Genomic DNA, 23,066 nt, shown 5'->3' with positions numbered 1-23,066 from the left:
TTCCATAAACAGAGGTCATCAGAAATTGAGCACAAGCTCTGAATCTGTCAAGGATGGGGGAAGGAAATTGGCCGTGCCCTTTCGAGTGAACCATCCCAGCACTTGCCTAGATTAATTTTGTGAAATAATGCGAAACATAAATTTGGATGGCTGGATACAAATTTGAACAGTTGTCCTCTGAAGTGCGAGTCCTAGGTGCTAACCACTGTGCTACCTCACTCGGTCATACACTCTATTATTCTACCAAATAAAAGGCTGTCCTGTGCTATGTGTGTAATAAATGTAGTGCCACTGAATGAAGTGCCTAGAACAAGAATGGAATAAGGATGTAAATATATCTCAGTTATGTTTCTTACAATGCTTCGCTGGTGGTATCCATAAAACAACCTTCCTCAGTAATGTTGTCATTTTCAACAGCTGTGTCCGTTGATTCATTGTCTGGCATTTCTATCGTGGATGATAATACTGACTCTGTTTGAATCTATGCTGTTCAATTTTATTCTATTCTGTTTCCTTGTCCATCAAAACATCTTCTCTCCAGTGGTGTCACATTTTGGCATGATGTGTGTCCTTTCTTGTCTCCTATTACCACCATTAGTTAAATGTAATGTTACGACAGCAACGGCAAACTGACTATGTGGTCTAGCAGTTAATGTTTTTGGCTAGTGATGCTGAGGTCACATGATTTGATTCCCAGTGACCAACTTAAAATTTTTGCTGGTGGAAAGATGTGGAAGAGTGTCCACATGGCCTTGCAAAGACAACTGAAAAGTTGCTTGAATATAAAGGAAGCTAAATTTAAGCACAAATCGCCAGACAGGCTTGTGCCAGTAAAAGTGACACTGTATTTGGTTGTCAGCAGCAATAGCATGCGAGATACCTGCATAATACGACTACAGATTTTATTATTTGTATGATCTCACGTAAGTTCTATACAATTTAACCCTAGATAGTATAGCTGGTAGTAGGAAGGTAACCATTTTCTTACAAAATTTTCTCAATGGAAAAATGGTGAGAAGACATTCTGTAATTCAAGTCAAGAGTTTGGCTTCCCTTGTCTTTGTCTCTATATATATTTCTATTTTTTCTGTATTTCTAAACAACAGTCTGAAGTTTTCCTCTTACAGAAAAAGAAGTGAACATGAAATGAAACTTTATTCACAACAAAACATTGTTTCACAATACTTTTTCCAAACTATCACTTTACAACATTTATTTATCATGTAGTGTACATGAATTCATAGGTTGTCTAAATAAACCATTGACTGCTTTAATCGCGAAGCTTCATATCTCTGAAAAAATCTAATGTCATATATTCTTTTCGCAAGTACGTTCACTTGCCTGCACATAATTATTTTCATTCAACATGTACATCTACATAGACACTCTTCAAGCCACTACACAGTGCATGGAGGAGGGTACCATGCATCACTACTTGTCATTTCCCTTCCTGTTCCACTTTCAAATAGAGTGAGGGAAAAACTACTGTCCATACGCCTCTGTATGAGCCCTAATTTCTTGTATCTTCGTGGACGTTACGTGAAATGTATGTTGGCAGTGGTAGAGTTGTTCAGCAATCAGCTTCAACTGCTGGTTCTCAAAATTTTCTCAGTAGTTTTTCCTGAAAAGAATGTCGCCTTCCCTCCAAGGATTCCCATTTGAGTTCCCATAGCATCCCCGTGACTTGCATGTTGTTCGAACCTAATGGTAATGAATCTAGCAGCCCACCTCTGAATCCCTTCGTTGTCCTCCTTCAGTCTGACCTGGTACAGATCCCAAAGACTCCAGCAGTACTCAAAAATAGCATCCTATATGTGGTCTCCTTTACAGGTGAACCACTCTTTCCTAAAATTCTCCCAATAAAATGAAGCTGACCATTTGCCTTCCATACCACAATTCTCACATACCCATTCCACCTCGTATCCCTTTCCTTCTGGCACCATTTAAAATTGAATTCCAGAAGTGGAACAGTTTTTCTCAAAGTTTCTTTGATAGCCTTGAAGTCTACCTCTGTGCATCAAAAAAATGGTTCAAATGGTTCTGAGCATTATGGGACTTAACTTCTGAGGTCATCAGTCCCCTAGAACTTAGAACTACTTAAACCTAACCAACCTAAGGACATCACACACATCCATGCCCGAGGCAGGATTCGAACCTGCAACTGTAGCGGTCGCGTGGTTTCAGACTGTAGTGCCTAGAACCGCTCTGCCACCCCGGCCGGCGCGCATCAAAAAATGAAGATTTTGCAAAGATGGTATCTCCTTGTCCTGTTAATGGTATCACAGAAATTGCTATCTAGTAACATACGCTGACAGAAAAAATCGAAAGATGAAGGAGTTGTGTGACAAACAAAAACTGTAGGCATGTTTCTAACCTGAAAGATGCCACCTATTCAAATTGCACACTGGTCACATAAGAGTGGCGCTAGTAGAGCCACTATGAGGATGCAAATTAGATTTGCTTTAAATACATGCTTTAATGGCCAGGAGTGTTAGTTTCCTTTGAGATTGGACATGGTGGGTTGATGTCAGTCAAGACTGCCTTTAGGGTGACAGACACCATTATCACCAGCTCACAGAATTTAAATGAATGAGTGTAACAGGGCTTTGAATAGCTGGAGATTTCTTCTGCAATATTGCAATGACTTGGCAGGAATGTAACCACTGTACAGGACTGCTGGCAGAAGTGATCATGAAAATGTATGGTCACAAGAAGATGGGCTCCAGATGATCACGTGGCACTACTGAGAGAGAAGACTGTCACGTATGACGTACGGCTCTGGTGCATTGTACTGCATCTGCAGCAGAAATTTGAGCAACATTTGGCACCACAGTGACACAGTGATCTGTTACAAAAGAATTACTTCAAGGAAAGTTGTGAGCCAGATTCCTTGTAGTGTGCATTCCACTGATGCTAGACTTACCGGATCTACACCTGGAGTTATGGTCTTGTGTGAGATTTTGTGTGACAGCTGAAGCATTCTCGTGGTTATCCCACTCACTCTCACAGCAAGTTTGTATGTCAATCTGGTGATTCGACGTATTTTGCTGCCATTCGCTAACAGCATTCTGGAGGGTGTTTTTCAGCATTATAATGTTCACCCTCATACTGGTGTTGTAGCCCAACATGCTCTACTGAGTTTAGACATGTTGCCTTGGCCTGATCAATCATCATACCTGCCTGCAATCTAGCACATATGGGACATAAAGTGATAACTCTAGCATCATCCACAAACAACGTTAACTGTCCTTGTGTTGACAGACCATGTACAACAGGCATAGAACTCCATCCCACACAATGACCCCAGGCACCAATGCAATGCAATGCATGCATGTTCGCATGCTTATGTTCAACATTCTGGTGGTTACACTGATTATTAATGTACCAGCATGCCACATTTACAATGGCTTATCTTGTCATTACATTAACGTGTGGTCTTGAAATTTCAATCACTTAAATACGTTACCTAGACAAATGTATTCCAGAAATTTGATTCCATTAATTAATTTTTGGTGCTGTGATTTTTTTCCATTAGTGTATTTATGTATGTCATCAATGAAATAGGTATTGTGAGCATTTTACTATTTCTGCTTTGGGGCTGATATTTTAATTTTACTCCCTTCAGTATCAGCATCATGCCCCCCATCCCCTGTAATTTACACACTTATGTTTTGCTTGTTAATAATAATTACTTGCACCTTCCACTGCCTTCTACATCTGTATCATCACACCTTTCTTGTTCTGACTGTGTAAAATTGAAGGCATTAACATCAGGTTGTCACTGTTTCCTTATTATGGTATTTTCTGCACTCACTCTTCACGCTCGTACTGGGATTTAAAATGGCCGCAACTTTGGATCGGAATGTGGGTGTACTTAGTCGTCTCATCAAGTTAATCCTGCTATGGCTGGCTAACCAGTTCACCATGCCAAGTAATACAATGCATTCCATATAAAGAATACATTATATGAATTTACTGTAGCATGGTAACAACTACAGAGCACAGGCTCACTGGGCGAAACCACTTTAATACACAGCTAAGGTAATGAAGGTACAATTCTTAGCTGTTACTATCTTGTTAGCTAAGCAAAAAATGCTAAGGAAGTCATCGGTAAGCGACTACTTACTGTGGAGCAAGAACACAACACATTTTCATGCAACAATCGCCAACTTATTTACAAATTTGAATATATAAAAGAATATGGCATTACAGTTTAGAATGCAAGACAAAAACTACCATTAATGCACTTTGTGGACTAAATATTTGTAAGGAGGTAGTGAAATGTGGGCGAGTTTTAAGAAAGGCAGAAAGCAAAGGTATAAATCTGTACTGACACTTGAAAGCCAATATTTTAAATCACTATGCACTTGATACCATATCACAATGAAATGCCATGAAAGCTTAGAAACATATTCAGAAGCATGAATATTACTAAAACAAGCTTCCAAACAACACTGTAATAGGTAACTGGCTCAAAAGCTCTGCCTCAATTAGCAGGTCTATTTCCAAAACACACATTAAGTTTAAATTAATTATTATAATATTACAAAAAATATTTTTCTTCTCATGCTGCTCATACAGCAGCTATTACACCACTTTTTGTATGAAACAGCACAATCCAAATACACACCTAGCAAGCACAAGTGTCTTTGTTGGCTTGCTGATCATTGACCAGCGTGCTTCGGCCAGGCTGTGATGGTTTATGCTGCACTCCTGATTCTGCAGCATTCAGATCCAACCTACAACAGAAGAAAAATATTTGCAGAATTTTGTAGCAAAACTATTTATGGTGGAATGGGGTGTTCACCCAACACGTGAAGAGTTTACTGAAAAAATTCTGAATTCCTTACCTGCCATCTTGTATACTTTGATAAATTTTTTTGGCAGTTTCCAAGAATGCTTCCTCTACATTTTCTCCTCTGGAACAAAAAGAATAAGATTGCTGAACAGTGTGTGTGGGTCAAAGTGCAGATTAGAGCATGGATCAAACTTCACTTACATGTTTTGAAAATTTGATTCTATTTCTATGAATGAAGTAAGCTATATCCGTGAAATATTAAGAACCAACATCCACTAACATAAAAGTCAACTATACAGTTATCTCCTGACTACAGTAAACAAGTACTATTTTCTAGATAAATATTAGTAGGCTTAGGTAATTAAATTCCTATAGTTTTCAAATTTGTAATCCTGGACTGAAAGTTATCTACAATTAACTGGAAGTTTATGTAAACCAGTTACAACATGAAAAACTTCCACTTAACATCACAATCTGTGTTTAAGACTAACGCAAAACAAGCAGAAATTTCTTGTTGCATTGTCCTTTTTCATCCAATCATTTATCCATCCATCCATGATTTAATCAGCTTTCTGAGTAGTTGATTTCACTTCAGTTTACTATATAAACGGATACCAAGGAATTTCACAACAGGTACTTTTACCTATTCACTGACTCAATATACATTAACAACTGGCGAGTCTTCTGGGTTGTATGGGCATGGGGTGTGGTCTATGAAACTTTTCCATTCCTTATGTTTTGTCCAGAGCTGCGCTGGGTATCTTCAAAGGTGCTCCTGCTTCCACTCAGTCTTGGCAACTGACGGGTTGCAGTGATTATGAAAAAGGGAGTTGAAGTTTACTTGTGACTGGCAGAGATAAAAGTAAACCATTTATGTTCGTGTGTCAAGAATAAAACTATCTATTCTGTAGAGCTACTGCCCATTCATCACCAAGTTTCGTGACTTCCTTTCTGTTAATTATTCCCATTTTTATGTATTTTGATGGCTTCTTTGTGGCTATGGATGTTCTCACTATAGATAAAACATTGGTTTCGGAGAACTTCACAATTTCCTTACTGAAGGGCATACTTGGCTACTGATTTTTCTATTTTCATTTGCCAGTAAAGATTTACATTTCTTCAGCCATGTATTCCTGCTTCTCTTTGTAGTTACAATGTAGAGATTATCAAACATACATGGAATTTTATACACCACACTCACTAACAGAGGACAGTATTAATCCTTTAAAGATTGGAGTGCTTGACTTATTTCCTTGGTTGGTCTAAAAAACAGTCTGATATTTTCGTGTATAATGTTGCCCATCTAATCGCATTTTAAATAAAAGAAGCAAAAGTGTTCTTCCACCACTATGTTTTATCTTTTCTCTTCAGCGAACTGTTATTTGGTGTAAGGGCTATTTACTTCTTTTCCTGAATAACCATTTTTCTCAAAAGCCTGCTTAAGATGTTTTTATTCAGTATTCAGGTGTTCCAGTTTTAAAATCCTTCTGGCCCCATTGTGTGAGATGATGGATTTCTTATGGAAATATCTGTGCACATGTGTGACTTTCCGTAGAACTTTGTTTCAACCTCCCATTGGTCTCTCTCTGCAATAAGGCATTGAAGAAGGATAATTTGGTTGTCATTTTCAATTCCCACAGCAAATCTGTCCCCATAGCTCTGGTCAGTACAGGCTGACAGCCATGTAAGGGCCCTGGGTTTGATTCCCCGTCTGTTCAGAGATGGCACCCGCGTGAAGCAAGACAACTTGCACTAAGCAGCCAAACAATGCCAGATGGGGCCTTCTGTCCAACAATGCTGTACAATAATTCCATTTCCATGGTAAATTGAAGCTTGTCTGGGTGTATGTGCCACACACAATGTGTCTCGGGGAAAGATAAATTTTGGGTAGGCCATAAGGTCTGGAACACACAGCTCCAGTCTTCAATAAGGCTTTTTTACATTTTTGAATTTAATAAGATAACATTAGATTATTTGTTTTCTTCACTGTGCCAGGTCCCAATTTTTTTGGTGCTATCCTGATGTTAACAGATTCAAAATTCTGCACTGATGATCTCTCGTTTATTCATAACAGCAGTGTTTCTTTGCTCCACAGGAAGTACCACTACCCTTTCATCTGCATTTGAATGTTTTGAGAGCCTCTCTCTCACATTTTGTTAAATTATTTGTCAAAGGTTTACTGCAGCACAACAGTCTGGTAGTTTTGATTCAAACTGCATTTGCAATCTTGTTGGGAATAGCTCAACCCTGCTTCTACATTCATAACAATCTCCTTAACTGGTGCTTTCGTAAGTGTTATAGCAGCATCTCCCTTTTTGCAGAATGAAATTCCATCTTGAGTCAATACTCTGTCTGGCTTATTAATAACAGAACCAGACATCAACATACTGTTTGTACTTTCTACAATACTTTGTAATTTTTTGAACTACTACTTATGCCTACTAGTCTTTTCTATTATACTGTACACAGACCCAAATGCAAGGCAGGTTTTTCTATTAAAGAAATCTCTCTGTACTAGCAATGAATTTTCAGACCAACTAAGAAAATGTGTCAAACTCTCCGAAATGTAAAGTATAACGGCTCTCTTCTGTCAGCATGAAGGGAGGTGGGGTTATATAAAATTCTATGTACATACGGTAAGGTCTACACTGGAAGTACCAGGAGAAGCATGAATACTTGGTTGAAGGAACATGAAAGTCTAGGTCAATTAGCGAAAGTAGAAAATTCAAGTGTAGCGGAACATGTTCTTCAAAAAAAAAAAAAAAAAAAAAAAAAAAAAAAAAAAAAAAAAATTAAGTTGCCTAAACCAAAATTTTTCTACAATGACAAACTATTCATATCTCTATGGAGAAACAATTAAAATATATAAATGTGGAGATAATGAACAGAAAAGCTATGAAACTTACTGATATATGAACAGTAACACTACAGAATCAACAGTTTAATCTTATGCAGATGACCATCGATAAGTTCCATTCTGAGACGGATTATCTTCGCCAATCACTTGTAAATGATCACACTCCTCCTTTCACAGAATTTATGTTGCTCTCCGATGTCTGAACCATCAACTTGGCAGACGCAGCACAAACAGGAGCATCTCTGAAAATGTCCAGTGCAGCTCTGGACAGAACAGTACAAATGGAAGCCAAGACATCCAGTCCTAAAGCCTTCAGTATATTATCAGTATACAGGTCTTTAATAATCTAGTGATTATTAGTCAACCTTCAAAGCAGATGTTTTTATGATTTAAGATGGAACTTTCTGCTATCAACCCATTGCATGGTTGGTTGGTTTGTGGAATGGAAGGGACCAGACTGCCACGGTCATCAGTGTCGTCCCCCCCCCCCCCCCCCCCATTACATTCTTCTTGAGATCCTGTTCTGGCTACTGTGCAGCTGCATAATTTAATGATCACAGGGCATTAGTTTTTGAGAAGATTTAATGATTCTAACAGATCACAGATATCAAAAGAGGGATAGGGACCACATACCGACTCTACAAGATTTTTTTTCGTCCCCCACCTTTCACCTCATCAACTGAGGTCCAGTTTTTAATGTGCTTTGTGTCACAGTGCAAAGACTTTCACCATGCAAGTAGGTACTGGCCTTGACCATTGCAAAATTTTATGTATTAATAGTGTGCTTCCAGGTGTTCTGGTGAAATAGTGTTCCATTTGAAGCATGTTTTTCAATGACTGACCCATCCATCATCAAGTGCTGCAAATTTGGCTCTTATGTGTACTCGCTGCCTAGACTCCAACCTGTCAACTAGTGTTGGTCTTGCACCACTTTTTATAGCTAAGTGAGTCCCAATGCCCACTACATTCTTTAATGCTCTTTTGTTTATCAGAGCTCGACAGTGTGTCACAGAAATGCAAATTCTCTCACCATTTCCCAGCGTTGGTGGATGTGATGGCCAATGAGAATTTTGAGTGATTGCCAGGCCCTCAAGCATTATTTAAATTAAAGCTGCCATCCCTGTTTTTGATAAGTTTTTTGACCTCTTTCCTTCAGTAAACTCCTGAATTATGCTGTCCCAGAAGCTTGGCTTTTTCACCATTATAATGGTCTCATCGTATTTCATTTCATAGTTATATTTGAGGCAGCCCTCAGCAAAAGACTATTTGCTTGATTGTTTTAATTGCATACGTCATTTATGTTTCTTTTATCTCTATTTGACTGTTCTGATAGTCTCCCCACATAAGACATGCCACATTCACACACACTGTGATACACTCCCGGCTTTTGAAGACCTAGGTTGTTCTTAAGATTATGTTGGATGCCATGTTTCTGCTGGAGCCCACTGACCTTTGCAGATACTGTGCCAGGATATGGTAGATACACAATTTTTGGCTTCTTTTCCTTGTCAGAGAGTGTTTGAGATCTGCGTACCACTCTTCAGAACTGAATTTCTTTATGACAGATGGTGATGCCTTGAGGCGTGTAGGTTTCCTATGCTCACTGTGAGCTAGGGATTCATCTATTTGTCTCTTACCTAACACGTCAGGGAAAGGCAGTTGGCCCTCTTTATCCAGTTAAATCATTCAATTTTATATATATATGGACGAGTTTAAATGTTACAGCAACTCTTTAAATTTTTCCGCTCCATGTGGTCACATTGACCTAACAAGGCGTGAACATGACTAAGTTGAACTTACATTCACAAAAATGGAACATCACATAACATGTCAGCGGAAAATAGGATTATGCACCATGCAAACCTAGCTCTAGTAAGAAAGGCAACCCATGACCCCTGATAAATGCTTGATGTCACTTCAAAAGAGATTCATCTCTATCTTCACTTATTGGCCACACACTGCAGATACTTGGAAATGGGTTGACAGTATGACATTGTCACAAGCAGAAACAATGGAGATAAAGTCTGCACACCAAGAAACAAAGTTCTATCACTTGCACAATAAGGCAAGATAGGACGCTGGGAGCTGTTCTATAATTAATCTCACTAACAAACATCTAGACGACAACAAAGAGGACAAGGACACTGTACTTCTCTTAGCCAACAAGGGCAATCCTATGGTCCTAATGTCAGATGTGGACAACAACAAGAAATTTTCGATCTTTTCAAAGACAATAAATATAGTCAGATATCCATCTTATGAATAAAACCAACAAAAGTTAATAATACTGGCACACCTATATACCAACTGGTAAAATACCTGAAACACATTCTCTGTGAAAATGTTGGGAAGTGAGAACACCACAACATGAACTCGGCTGACTTTTGACACCATCTCAGTCAACTGTGGCACCAGAATACTGCCAGTATCAATATAGCCGCCCTCTTCATGAAAGTTCTACTTTATGATTCTTGGAACTCATCACGGGTCTTTTTAGGCACTTATTTCCTGTTCAATTGAAAATACAGGGTTATTCTAAATGATGGGCCCATTTTCAAAAATTTGGGTGCATTCAAGTACAAATCCAAAATGAACACACTATACCAATGGAACGAGGAAGTTTCAAAGTTTTCGGCGGGCAGTGACTGTTTCAGAAGCGGCCGCAGTTTGCACAGCAATAGGGCTGTCATTCCATTTCACTGTCAGTTGTGAGTGAGATGGCGACAGTGGAGCACAAGGTTTTCAGCGGTCTTGAGTCGCGAAAAGTGTCTCGCAAATTGCAGTGCATTAGGCATTTCGCACCAAATTCGGTATTCAACCAACGGTGGCCACACTGAACATTTATCACATTTCTCATTATTAAAAACTAGATATTACAAATTATTGCCAATTATTAAATTGATATCAAACATAATGAAAAAACATTGAAACTTCCTCTTTTCACTGATATAGTACTTGAATAAAAACGAAGTTTTGAAAATGGGTCCATAATTTATAATAACCCTGTATTATGAACACACAGATGGTATGGCAGTGGGTAGTCAGTAATCACCTATGTGACTAACCTATACATGGAACACTCTGAAGCAAAAACGGCAGAATCTGCCATACTGAAACTGATGTGTTTCTGTGGGTATGTCGACAACGTATCTTATGTGGCCACATGGGGCAAAAATCTTAGATTTCAGGAACATTTAAACTCCATTCATTGTAACATAGGGTGTACCAGGAATTATGGTCAATATTTATGGACGTGGCAGTAACAATCACCCAAAGCAAAAAAGTATAGTAAACATGGGCTGTGAAATGCACAGCTTAAAAGCTACGAGCACTTGTTCGATACAAGAGGTGTTTCAGTGAAGTAGTGAAGAACATGTGCTCATAGCTCTTAAGACGTGTTTTAGAGTCCATGTTTACTGTACTTTTTTCCTCCTGGGATACACTATAAAATTCAGGATGGAACTTTAGAAAGAGAGCCAACTACTTTTCTTCACAGTGGTAGTCAAGAGAAGAACAGACCCACCCCTGGGTCACAGTGCTTACAGAAAATCTATGCACCATGACCTTTAACTCCATGCTTCGATTAATCACCATCTGTCAGAAAGAAACTTGATGGTAAAGACTCCTGTCCATAGCACAATAACACTTTCATACAAGGAGTGGCCTGCCAAAGAATTACAACTTTTAAGAACAATGTTTCGAAGGAATGGTAGGTACTCAAAGCATTAAACTGAATGGGGCATACAGTCAAAATTAACAATCCCTGAAAGAGAAATTGAGGGTAAGGAAGAGCAGCCAAAAGTCCCTTACTACTATATGCTTGCCCAATATTAAGAATGGTCACAGACTGCTACGGAAACATGGCATCTGGTGCATTCTGCTCTCTTCAACTAAGTTAAAAAATGTTCTTTGTAGTGTTAAATATGATCTAGTCTATGAAAGCTGGGTATCACATTCCAGGCAAATGTTGCATGCCTTGTGAGAAGCAAACTGTCAGAATATTCGAATAGAATGCAAGGAACATCAATGACATACCCAAATAAAACAACCAATCAAATCTGCCATCACTGAGCACAGCCTCTATACACTCATAAAATGAAATACCAGGAGACCTGTACTGTGGCACAAATGGTAAGTTTCTGGGACATCATAATTAAGCAGTCTATCAAAATAAAGATGTCAAAAAACCTTACAAACAGGGGTGGTGGTTTCAATTTAAACAACACTTTGGGGAAAATGCTGAGAGAATGTGCATTTCATGGAGTATCAGTGCGAGCTCTGGAAAGAGAGAGAGAGAGAGAGAGAGAGAGAGAGAGAGAGAGAGAGAGAGGAGGAGGAGGAGGAGGAGGAGAAGAAGAAGAAGAAGAAGAAGAAAAGGAAAGAGAATAGTGGTGCGAGACCAACAACAGTTCGCCGGCTGCGGTGGTCTCGCGGTTCTAGGCGCTCAGTCCGGAACCGCGCGACTGCTACGGTCGCAGGTTCGAATCCTGCCTCGGGCATGGATGTGTGTGATGTCCTTAGGTTAGTTAGGTTTAAGTAGTTCTAAGTTCTAGGGGACTGATGACCACAGATGTTAAGTCCCATAGTGCTCAGAGCCATTTGAACCAACAACAGTTCGCAATCTGGTTGGAGTCCAAGCAGTGACTACACACAACACCACCTAACCCACAGCATCTGACAAAGACGGCTGGGTTAGCCATCGAAATACTGATGATGATTTAGTTGAGGGGGCACTCGACATCATGGTCATCAGCTCCCTGATGAAAAGTCAACATGAAACCTCATGGGTGGGGACGAAGTCTGTCCCCATATCAAAATATTGTACATAAAATGAAAATCAACTCAGTAAAACACACACAAACACATTTATGCAATCATGCCAAGAAACCCTAAGAGATCACAAAATTTTTGTACTTGTTTTTATACTAACTGAATTGTTTACAATGAACAACACAAATCATAGTGGCTGTTTCCATGTCATATGGAACAATTTCCTAGCCATTTGCACTGTGAAACTTATGAGTTTATAAAACAAGTTTATGTTCCAGTGTGAATGCCTTTGCAATGTGTTTATTGGGCAATGTATGAAGTTTAGAAGAATGTATTGACATTATAGGCAAATATTGTTATGTTTCTCTTGGAAGGAAGTAAAACTGAAGGCTGCTTCCCACTTACGATGTTTAAAACTGTATTCCTAACTCTGACAATATACTGTAATGCTTTTGTAATGATGAAGCCAGTATCCATCACCCGCCAAAATCCTGAAGATTTACAGCAACTTCACTGTTTCACATTTGTCACCAATAATGTTTCCATGTTATACTTTATGAAGCCAGCTTACCTTGGATGCTTGTGTTCCTACTTTGGACAGTGACACCTTTCAACTATGCTAACAACCATGCAACTATACCCAAAGGCACAAACTGATGAATGTTTCCTTTAAGAGACTAAGAGAGACACTACATACCAAATTGTATTTCCCATTTCGTATCTTAACATAACGGTCATTTGGTGTGGAAATGAATGACTTAAGTAAGGTCTCCAACCTGAGATACATTTTGTTCAGTATTTTATAATTTCTAGTTAAAAAACCAGATTTATAATTTCATAATTGTGAAATTTACTTAGCAAGTAGCAGCAATGCTCTTTGTATTCAATTTGCCAGAATGAATAGAACATTTTGAACAGTTTCGCCAGCATGAACAGAAAAGTATTGATATGCTACTCCAAATACATTTCCCATTTCAGCATTTGTGTGCTTTATTTTTGAGATACTCTAATGACATTTCCATGTTACATTTAACATATTGATGGATTAGTTCTCTAGTGTCACAAAATAGGTTGATTTTATTGCAACATAAAGTGAGAACACGACACAAACAATATGGATATCACTCTTCCAAGTATTTGAAAGAGTAATGAAACAGTAAGTAATTAAATACTTACACGATTACTAGCTACTGTTCATAACCAACAGCTTCAAACAGGTACACATAAAGAAACAACAATATTGGCTTCCATAGAAGAACTATCATATGCCTAGAAAATCTGCTTCTACGTACATACTCTGCAAACCACTACATGGTGCATGGCAGAAATTACCTTGTACCAATACAAGTCATTTCCTTTCTTTTTCCCTTGCTCTGTCTACGAGTGGAACAGCGAGTATGTGTCTCCATGTGAGCCCTAATTTCTCCTATCTTCGTGGTTCCCTATGTTTAATGTATGTTGGTGGCAGTAAAATTGTTCTGGAGTCAGGTTCAAATGCCAATTCTCTAAATTTTTTCAACAGTGTTCCTAAAAAAGAAGTTTGCCTTCCCTCCAGAGATTCCCATTTGAGTTCCTGAAACATCTCCATAACACTTGTGTGTTGTTTGAAACAACCAGTAATACATCTAGCAGCCCACCACTGAACTGCTGCAATGTTTTTCTTTAATCTGACTTGGTATGGCTCCAACCACTCTCGCAGTATTATATTAAAGAATAGGTGGCATTAGTGTACTACATGCAGTCTCCTTTACGAATGAGCCACACTTTCCCAAGATTATCCCAATCAACCGAAGTATACCATTCACCTTCCCTACTAGAATCTTCCACGTTGTATACGCGGATAAGGGAAAAAAAATTCCTGGATTTTCCCCAGATATTCCATTCAAAAAATATACTCTTTCCCAGGCGAAAACACACTTTTCCCGTGCTAACTGACAGTAGATTTTCTGTAGTTTTTCCCTTGGAACTGTGAAACTTATCAATCCTCTGAATGGTTAACATTTTATACACTGGCGTAGAAGATATATTGGAAAGACCATATAATGGAAACTAAGACACTTTGTTAAGCTTATTCTGACAATCATTTCTGAAGTATGTGCCATTGAAGCTAATGTAATGCCATACTTTTGGATCTTTCAAGTCACTCACAGCTTCTGAAGTAGTATTGGGGAGGGGGGGGGGGTGAGTAAGGGGAAAAATGTCATAATACAATAAACACATTACAAATTATGCTGAACTGTTTTGGTGGACAATAGCTTGCTCTAATTGCATGGTGAATTGTTGCACTACAGCATATAGTTTTTCTTTCACAGATCACAGTTAATATTCATTTTATTACATCAATGCTGTATGGATTTAGCAGGTTACTTGCAGTGGTGCCATTGGTCACATGGAATACTTTCACTGAAAGGGTGAGAAAAGTTCGGAAACAACAAAGTTTACAAAATAATGCTACTGCCCAGTTTAAAACAACTTCAACTCTAACTGCTTGCATACCCACCATGACAATGGGTAAAGCACAAAGAGAACGTTTATTTGTCTCCCTTATACCACTGTCTGTGTGGATGTTAAGTAACTGGCTATGAATCCAATGAACCTTGCTCTGGGAGAAACGGGTGGGGGACGGTACCACTGTACACATTTATAGTACTATAGGCACAAGAGGAAACGACAGAAATTTATTTGGGGGAGGTGGATGAACAATGACTCTAAAACTGCTATTTTTAATATAAATGAGCTAGTCAGTTTCAAGAAGCTACAACATTGTCTTAATGCTATCAGCCTGGTAATGCTACAATTGGCTAAACAGGAAGTTAGCAGAATTACAGGAAATCTCTTACTGTGAGCATATGAGAATTCAGTAACGAATAAAAGCTCTGTACTCCAGCTTTCATGATAGCAAGTCCCCCCCCCCCCCCTCCCCAATTTCTGCTTTTGATTTGACTATCATCACTGCAACCATATGGAGGGGTATCTATGATGAGGCCAGACTACCCTATGTTTCCTCAAGCGGCAGCAGCCTTATCAGTAATTACAGGGGGGAACAGTCTGAACAATTCATTGCTTTATCCTTTTAATATAAGCCAACATGACCTCTGTTGGTACTCAATGACTGACAACAACAGGAAACTACAGTTTTTGTGTTCCCCAAGAACCTGTAGCTATATTGTATGGGATAAAAATTGTGGAATTCTTTCAATCTCCCATTAAGATATTTGGGGACTACTCAGTAGGAACAAATGTGGCTTCCTTCTGGTTGCAATGTAGACTATTAGATCCCTTAATTAGCGTAGGTTACTGAAACTGAAACAATAAATCAGTGGGTTGAAGTCCTTAAAAGTGGGCGTTAGTAAGTGCAGTGGCAGGAAGAATAATTTTGGCCTTGTGACTACCAGGCTATCAACATCATTAAGTAAGGGCAAATGCAGGTGTAAGTCTAATAAGGAAAAAAAAGACAACAGGAATGTGGTACACTATTATTAACAGCCTAGGGAACAGGTATGATCATAGCCAAGACTGAATCAAAAGCACAGCACTAGAAGATCATGTACCATATTTACTGAAGTATAAGACAACCCTCATAGAATGAGACCCCCTTTTTAACAAATCCCTTGAGAAATCATTCAACATATTCTGATAAAAATTACATGTTTATTGATGACAAGTATCCACTTAGAAAATGTAACATTACACTTACAATAAATCTATACCACTTATTGATTGTCTGTGTTCTGATAATAGAAAAGAAATGGTTTGCATTAACTTTTATCTTCACTATCTTTTTTGCTTAATATCCACACCAGCTGCCTGTGGTATCACTATTTTTAAAAATGACAATAATAATAATAATGATGATGATGATAATCACTGGTAACATTATCACAGCTAAAACTGCTCCGAGTGAAATGAGGATCAATACAATTTCTAATCTTCTTTGGTCAAAGTATCTGACTGTTTCTTCCAAATATGCAGTGATTTACAACATTGTCATTATACTGGGATCTGATAAAACACAGCTGTTTTCTCCATATACATAGCAGATTTCACATCTACAATGACACGAAAATGTGACATTCTTATTTCCAAACATGTTGTCTGCCCACTGCTCTCTCACTGGCCATATACAAAAAAGCGACAACCCCCCCCCCCCAATCTTCTTCCCACTATACTGCACGGCGAGCATCACCAACGTTGTATGAAATACGTAAGTATACTACTGGCCACTACCTAAACTTTTACCATCATCAATAGAAATGTATATTATTGCTGAGTATTTGTATAATTTTAAAATAAATTCCATTAATTTTCACTGCAAATGGGCAAAAGCAAACAACAGTTTAAAGATTTTAGATATTCAGAGAAAGCTAAGGTACGCTATACGTATACTTGCCTACAGGTAGCAGCACAATGAAATTTGCTGCCTCCTCACCATTTCCCCCCTCACCTTATTCTTAGTTCTCAGTCAAGCTGATGTCAGCATCCCCCATCCAATCCTATCGAATTCTTCAAAATAAATTTGCATGTGATTTCAGTTGCCAAATGTAGTGAAACAAACCACAAAGTATAAGCTTTTAAATCAGCAGCAATAGTTTTAATTTGTGAATGTACGACGACCCAGCATTTTTTGAATGATGAATTGTAACTGGGCAAATACGGTATGCCTAATAACTCCACAGAGGGGAGAGGTGTAAGGAAAGGATGAGGTAAAAGAATTAAATTTGTTTGAGATAAAATCCAACTGCAGGAAAAAATAGAAGGAATAATGCTAAGAGAGCAATGACTGGGCAAAAGAAATGAAAGGGTGATCTGCTTTCCAGGATCAGGTTATAGCATCACTTCTTGAAAAAAGTAATGTAAATTATTTTATCCATAGGTGACTACAATGGAGCCGCTATACGTACTCAGAGAATCGTAATAACTATTATCTCTCTACTGTAGTATATAAGAAAAGATTTCATTGTCTTCTCTGCCTCCTCCTTCGCCTTCTGTGCCTGGTTGGTTCTGATGTTGCATTTCAATTAGTCTGTAAAGAATTATTTCTACTATAGGTAGTGTTTTTAGAATTTCTGATAAATATATATGTCAGTATTTAATGCAGCATGTGTTTTCGTTAGTAGCAAGAAAGTACCTTCCCTGTCCCCTTTATTTTATTAAATAATAATTAAATGTGCCCTGGCCATTTGTAATTGCATTGAGGTGACCATTGGTGTTAAAATGGATAAAAATTTCTTCATAGCTATTTAATTCTGACAATATTGAAAGGATTTAATCTCAGTAAATGTAAAATGGCATCTCATAATAATTTACATTTCATTTTAGGCCAGAGGTACAGTTTTCTTGAAAGGAATTATTTTAATTGTGTACACTGCCATTGCACATAGGCAGCTATACTGGAGCATCAAGCCTTACAGAGAAAAATAATAGTTTGAATATTATATTAAATCTGCTTATTGCATTACATTAAAGAAAGATAATTTTTTTAGTCCATAATAAGATGGATGTCTTCACATTGGAATACGCATGATATTTCTGGCCATAGTGCCCTGAGAAAATTTAGTCGTGGGTTTTAATGAAAGTAAAAGATTTTCTTTAGTCAAACATTTTCATTCCAAATTAATGGAACTTTTTTTCCCCTCTCTTTTCAAAGAAGTAAGTTTGCTATAAGGTTTGGATTATGACTGCCATTTATTAGTTATGAAATGCATAGCCAAGCTGATGAAACTGCAGAAATGTAGGAAATAAAGGAGATGGAACCTAAATAATTTCAAACAACAAGAGGTTATTCAGTTTTGAAGTGATGTTGAGGCAATGACACACAAATAGGCAAAAGAAATGCAATTGAAGACGAATGGACAATTTCAAGAGATGAAGTAATGCGAGCAGTATACTGACTGGAAGACGCTTCAAACTGTCTTAAGGCATTACCCACACATGGCAACCAGTGAAGCGGGAATACATGAGAGTTTCATCCATACAGCTGATTCCTGCAGGTAGCACCTAGTGTGCTGGGTCCTGGCCTGGGTAAAGCCTGGCATGCTAGGTCCAGTCCACCTCTGTTTGCAGGACTAGAAGATGGAGAGTAACCAGCTGTCACCTACGGAGGAGCTCCACAGGGCTGTTGTTATGGACAGGGGTAGTCATGTAGGTGCTCAGAAAAATTGTGAATGCAGCAGTGCTGGTAAAAGTGCCCAGAGCCTTTACAATTTTCTGCTTACATGTTTGGACCACACACACTATTTTGCCACTGGACGAGTGAAACAGCTGATATTTCAGCACTGTGTAATGTGTTCAATCAGCTGTCTCATCATCATAAGTTATCTGCTATATTAGCAGGTCCTTTGCCTCTCCATTTTCTGCGATCCATTGCTTCCTTCTTAAGGCTGCTGTATGTTGTACCGTCCATCATGTCATCCAGTATCTGGAATCTCTTCCTTCCTCGCTTCCTTTTCCCTTCCTACATAACCTTCTAAAACTGTTTTTATCAGTCCGTCATTCTTTCTTAATATATGCCCAATCCAATTTCTTTTTCTTCTCTTTATTACATCTAGTAACTGTCTTTTCTCTCCCACTCTTATCAGTACCTCTTCATTTTTTACTCTGTCCATCCAACTTATTCTTTCCATCTTCCGCCATGTCCAGATCTCAAAAGCCTCCAGCCTTTCTCTGTCTTTTTTCCTCATAGTCCATGTTTCAGCGCCATATAGAAGAACACTCCATACAAGACATTTTATGAGTCTCTTTCTGAGTTCTCAACTGTCTACATGAACTAAATGCCCTTCCGCAATCGGTTGAGCGACAATGTGGACCACTTGTGGAAGGAACTCCAACAAACATCTTTCCCAAAAAAGAAATCTGGCAGCTACTCTAAGCTATGGGACAGTATAGTGTTACCAGCACGATCTATGTGGTTAGTGGGCTGGATCTCTTCTTTGTTGAGCAAGTGGTCCAGTTATTCTACTTGCTCCTTAAAAAAATTGGCATTTGTGTAAATGGCAATTGACCCCTGCATCACAAAACGTAGTAAGGAGGGTACAAAAGTTGTGCAGGTGATAATGACATCTAATGCCTTTTAGAATTAAATCATCAAGATACTTAGTATAAATAGGGATGGATATGGTTAATTGTTCCAGGTACCTCTGCAAGACAGCCAGAGCAGATGAGATTCCAAAATGCAAGCACTTGTATCTGTGGAAGCTAAAGGGAATGTTGATGACCAAAGTTATTTATGATTCCTTGTCTAGTGGGTTCTGCAAATATGCATAGGCAAGGGCTATCTTAGAAAAATATTCACCTCCGACAAGCTTTGTAAGGAGGTCCCTCGAAGTATGTGGTATGGGGTAGGTTTCCAATTGTGCTTGGGCATCGATTGTCAATTTAAAATCTCCACATGGCCAGAGAGAGCCACTAGGTTTCTTGACCACTTCCATCACGAGCATGGCCCAAGCACTACTTTTTATACTTCCAATACCACCAGTTTTGGGGTGGTGACAGTTCTAGCTTAGTGGCCACCCACTTGAAGACAGGAATGGAATGCACCCCACAGAAACTGGGCACTGCATCTGGACATAAGGAGATGAGCCCGCAGATCTGTGATGCGCCCCACGCCTGGTTTTAATCGAGGCACAAAAGTGATACAGGGATCATCAAACTCCTGGAAGGCAACTGAGCCCCAGACAATCAGTACCTTTTCAGCGATGGAGAACCCGAACAAAGGGAAGGCATCCAAACTAAAAACATTGCCAACAGAGTGACTATTGACAACAGAGTTATGGGCCCTACGACCTTTCTGTATGCAGGGTTGGCTGTGAGTTGACATCAGAGGGGAATCCGTCACCACATGTGACCAGTGTACAGGAGGGCTGAGTGAATCATGAACCAAGATTAGCACATATGTTTGGAGGTTAACAGAAACGAGAGCTCCTGTGTCTACATGGAAATGAAGATCCTCATTTGCAATCATGAGGTTGATGAACAACGTGAGTGGTGGAAGGAGCGTGCTGAGAAATGTTTATAAAGTTCATGCAACATCCCTTGACAAATGTGGGGAGGCCATCTAACTTTCCATGATGACTGACGACAGTTTGGAGATTCCCATCTTTCCCACAACATGTGCAGTGTGGCCAACAAACTGTACAGTTAACATGTGGGTGTGCTGTGAAACACCCAGGACATGACAGGAGACCCTGATGCTTAAGCTGACAGTGTGTGACAGGCTTCTCAGAGGCTGTATGTCGAAAATAGACTAATTGTGCCACTGCCATCGGGAGACAGACTTGCAAAAATTCCACCCCCTAGGTGGTGGCTACTTGCAGATCAAGCCATGAGGCTTTTATCAACTACCTGTGTGATCTCAACAGTTCATGATTTTCAAATCATCATCCAAGAAAGTATTGCCTAGTTCAAGAACTGCAGTGTATACTCCCAGATTCAGCATATGAAGTTTTGCATGCCAGGTTCACTGTGAAATCACAATACTGACTCAATCCTTGAAAATCTATCACCCACGAACGATATGACTGACCAGGTTGGTTGTGGTATTGATGGAACTCAAGGCACGATGCGACCATATAGAATCGCTGCGAACAATAATTTGTCTGCAACGAACACATCTTTTAACACAAGCACAGTAAGAGTCTCAATGTGGAGAAGACTTTGTAAGAAAATCATCTCCATTAAAGCCCCAGAAAGAAAGAGAAACCACTGGGGAGTATTACATAGCTGAAACTTAACAAAGGGCTGTTTCAGCCCAAGATAATGTGTCCCAATCCACTTTGGCATTGTTAAATGGTGGAAATGCGGGTAGGCAAATCTGTCTGGTGAATGACCACAGCATGGATGAGTTGGGAACCCTGACCCTGGAGGAAATAAAAAAAAGCTGATTTACCTGAATGATCAAGTCAGTTTGCTGCTGCTGTTGCAACTGTTGCTGCAGGAGCAGCTATTGCTGTTCCATAAGCTACACGAGCTTGGTATACTTAGGGTGCTGCTGACCTTTTTCCTCATCAATTACAGTGACTGGAGTTGAACAAGACTGATAATGACTGGAGAAACTGCCTGAATGGGTCAACAGTGACCCACCAAAGAGGAAACTGATGGACAACAATGAGAGAATGACAGAAAATGAAGACAGCACACACAAGTGACAAGTTCACTGAATAAACCAAAATCAGAAAATAAGACTTAACAAATCCAAAATAACAATGTGCAGTGAGATCAATATAATAGTGCAATGAAATCATTTGCTTAAGTGGCTGTGCTGCTGGCTTTAAAGGGCAACCACAGGCACTGACTGGTCGCAGGAGGAGCATGTCTAACCAACACAGCAGCGGAGCTCACCTAAGGGCCATCACTGAGGTCCATGCCTTCCGGCAGGCTTCCAAACATGCTGGGCCAGGATAATAGAGGCAGCCAACAAAATACCAAACACAAAGATAGGGCCCAAAAGGAATAACTACATAACATAGCATATAAAACTTAATTGATGAAAGGAGAAAATATTAAAAAAACAGTGAAGCAGCAAGCACAAAAAATAAACATAAAAAATGAGACTGGTCGCAGGTGCAAACTAGCAAAGCACAAATGGCTTTAAGTGAAATGCAAAGCCCGACAAACAAGTATGTAAAACTAAAGAAAAAGTGGTGTAATAACATGAAGATCATAGATCATAATCTGCTAGTAAGCAAAGAAGGGAACGCAGAAAGGTGAAAGGATTATGTGTAAGGAACATTCAAATGAAAACCAGAGATTTAAGAAAAGTAAGTCAATTATTATTTCAAAAGAAATCACCATAATTTAATACATTTATTCCACTGTGACAAGATGGTCAATGTTTTCGGAAAAATGTTTGCGGGAACCGTGATTGTATCCAGGCATTTACCTCTCCATCTGAAGCAAATCCATAGCCATGAGTATCTTGCTTAGGACAAATAGGTGCACACCTGGGTACAACCAAGGTTCTGTAGGCAAACAATCGCCAAGATTGACTGTCTTGTCTCATGGTGGAATACTATGTTAACAATTACGGGCATTACTTTTGGAATAATTAACAGTTTACTCACTATTCTTCCATCTGTCTCACTTTCAAATTGACTGCTCCTTAAAGTTTCAGGATTGCAGCAGGTCAGTGTTGACATCTTGGCATGATACTTCGGCTGACAATCATTCAGCAATCTAAGTGACAATCAAAGATCATCCTTTGCAGAATCAAGAAACGCACACGTCACTGTGGGTGGACAGAAAATACTCTGACATGATGTTTCCTTAAAATTCTGCCCAATTTCGGCAGGACTGCAGAAGGATGGAATACACAGAATGGCTTGCCGGTGTGGCAAGGCCTACATTGGTCAGACAACACACACAGTGCATGAAAGATGCATTGAACATGATCACACTTGCCTTTCACCACTAAGTCAGCCATAGCTGAGCATTGAGTCTCCACAAGAGATTCCATGGTTATTCTGCTTTGGAAACCTTGGCCTTAATGAGGTCTTTTGGGGATTTGATTATTAAAGGATTGATGGAATTACATTAGCCCAAGATCATGACGGCAGCTTTCAACTAGATAAGGCATGTGACATGGTTTTTTTTTTTTAAATTTCTTCAAAAAGAAAACATTTTATGACCAATGACACCCTTCAAGCA

General features: G+C 39.1%; 1 protein-coding gene across 1 annotated transcript in view; it reads right to left on the bottom strand.

The window, feature by feature from the left end:
* LOC126262239 (ras-related protein Rab-14) overlaps positions 1-23,066 on the bottom strand; it is a 77,671-nt gene that overhangs the window by 3,413 nt on the left and 51,192 nt on the right. The window contains exons 6-7 of the mRNA XM_049958709.1: positions 4,851-4,919; positions 4,631-4,739 (exon numbers count right to left, since the gene is read on the bottom strand). Coding sequence (XP_049814666.1) covers positions 4,631-4,739; positions 4,851-4,919 — 178 coding nt within the window. The remainder of the gene's footprint in view (positions 1-4,630; positions 4,740-4,850; positions 4,920-23,066) is intronic.

Source organism: Schistocerca nitens, chromosome 6 (assembly GCF_023898315.1).
Source record: "Schistocerca nitens isolate TAMUIC-IGC-003100 chromosome 6, iqSchNite1.1, whole genome shotgun sequence".
In the NCBI taxonomy this organism is placed as follows: Eukaryota; Metazoa; Arthropoda; class Insecta; order Orthoptera; family Acrididae; genus Schistocerca; species Schistocerca nitens.
The sequence above is the reverse complement of the archived record's forward strand: the minus strand, read 5'-3'. Positions and strand labels throughout refer to the sequence as shown.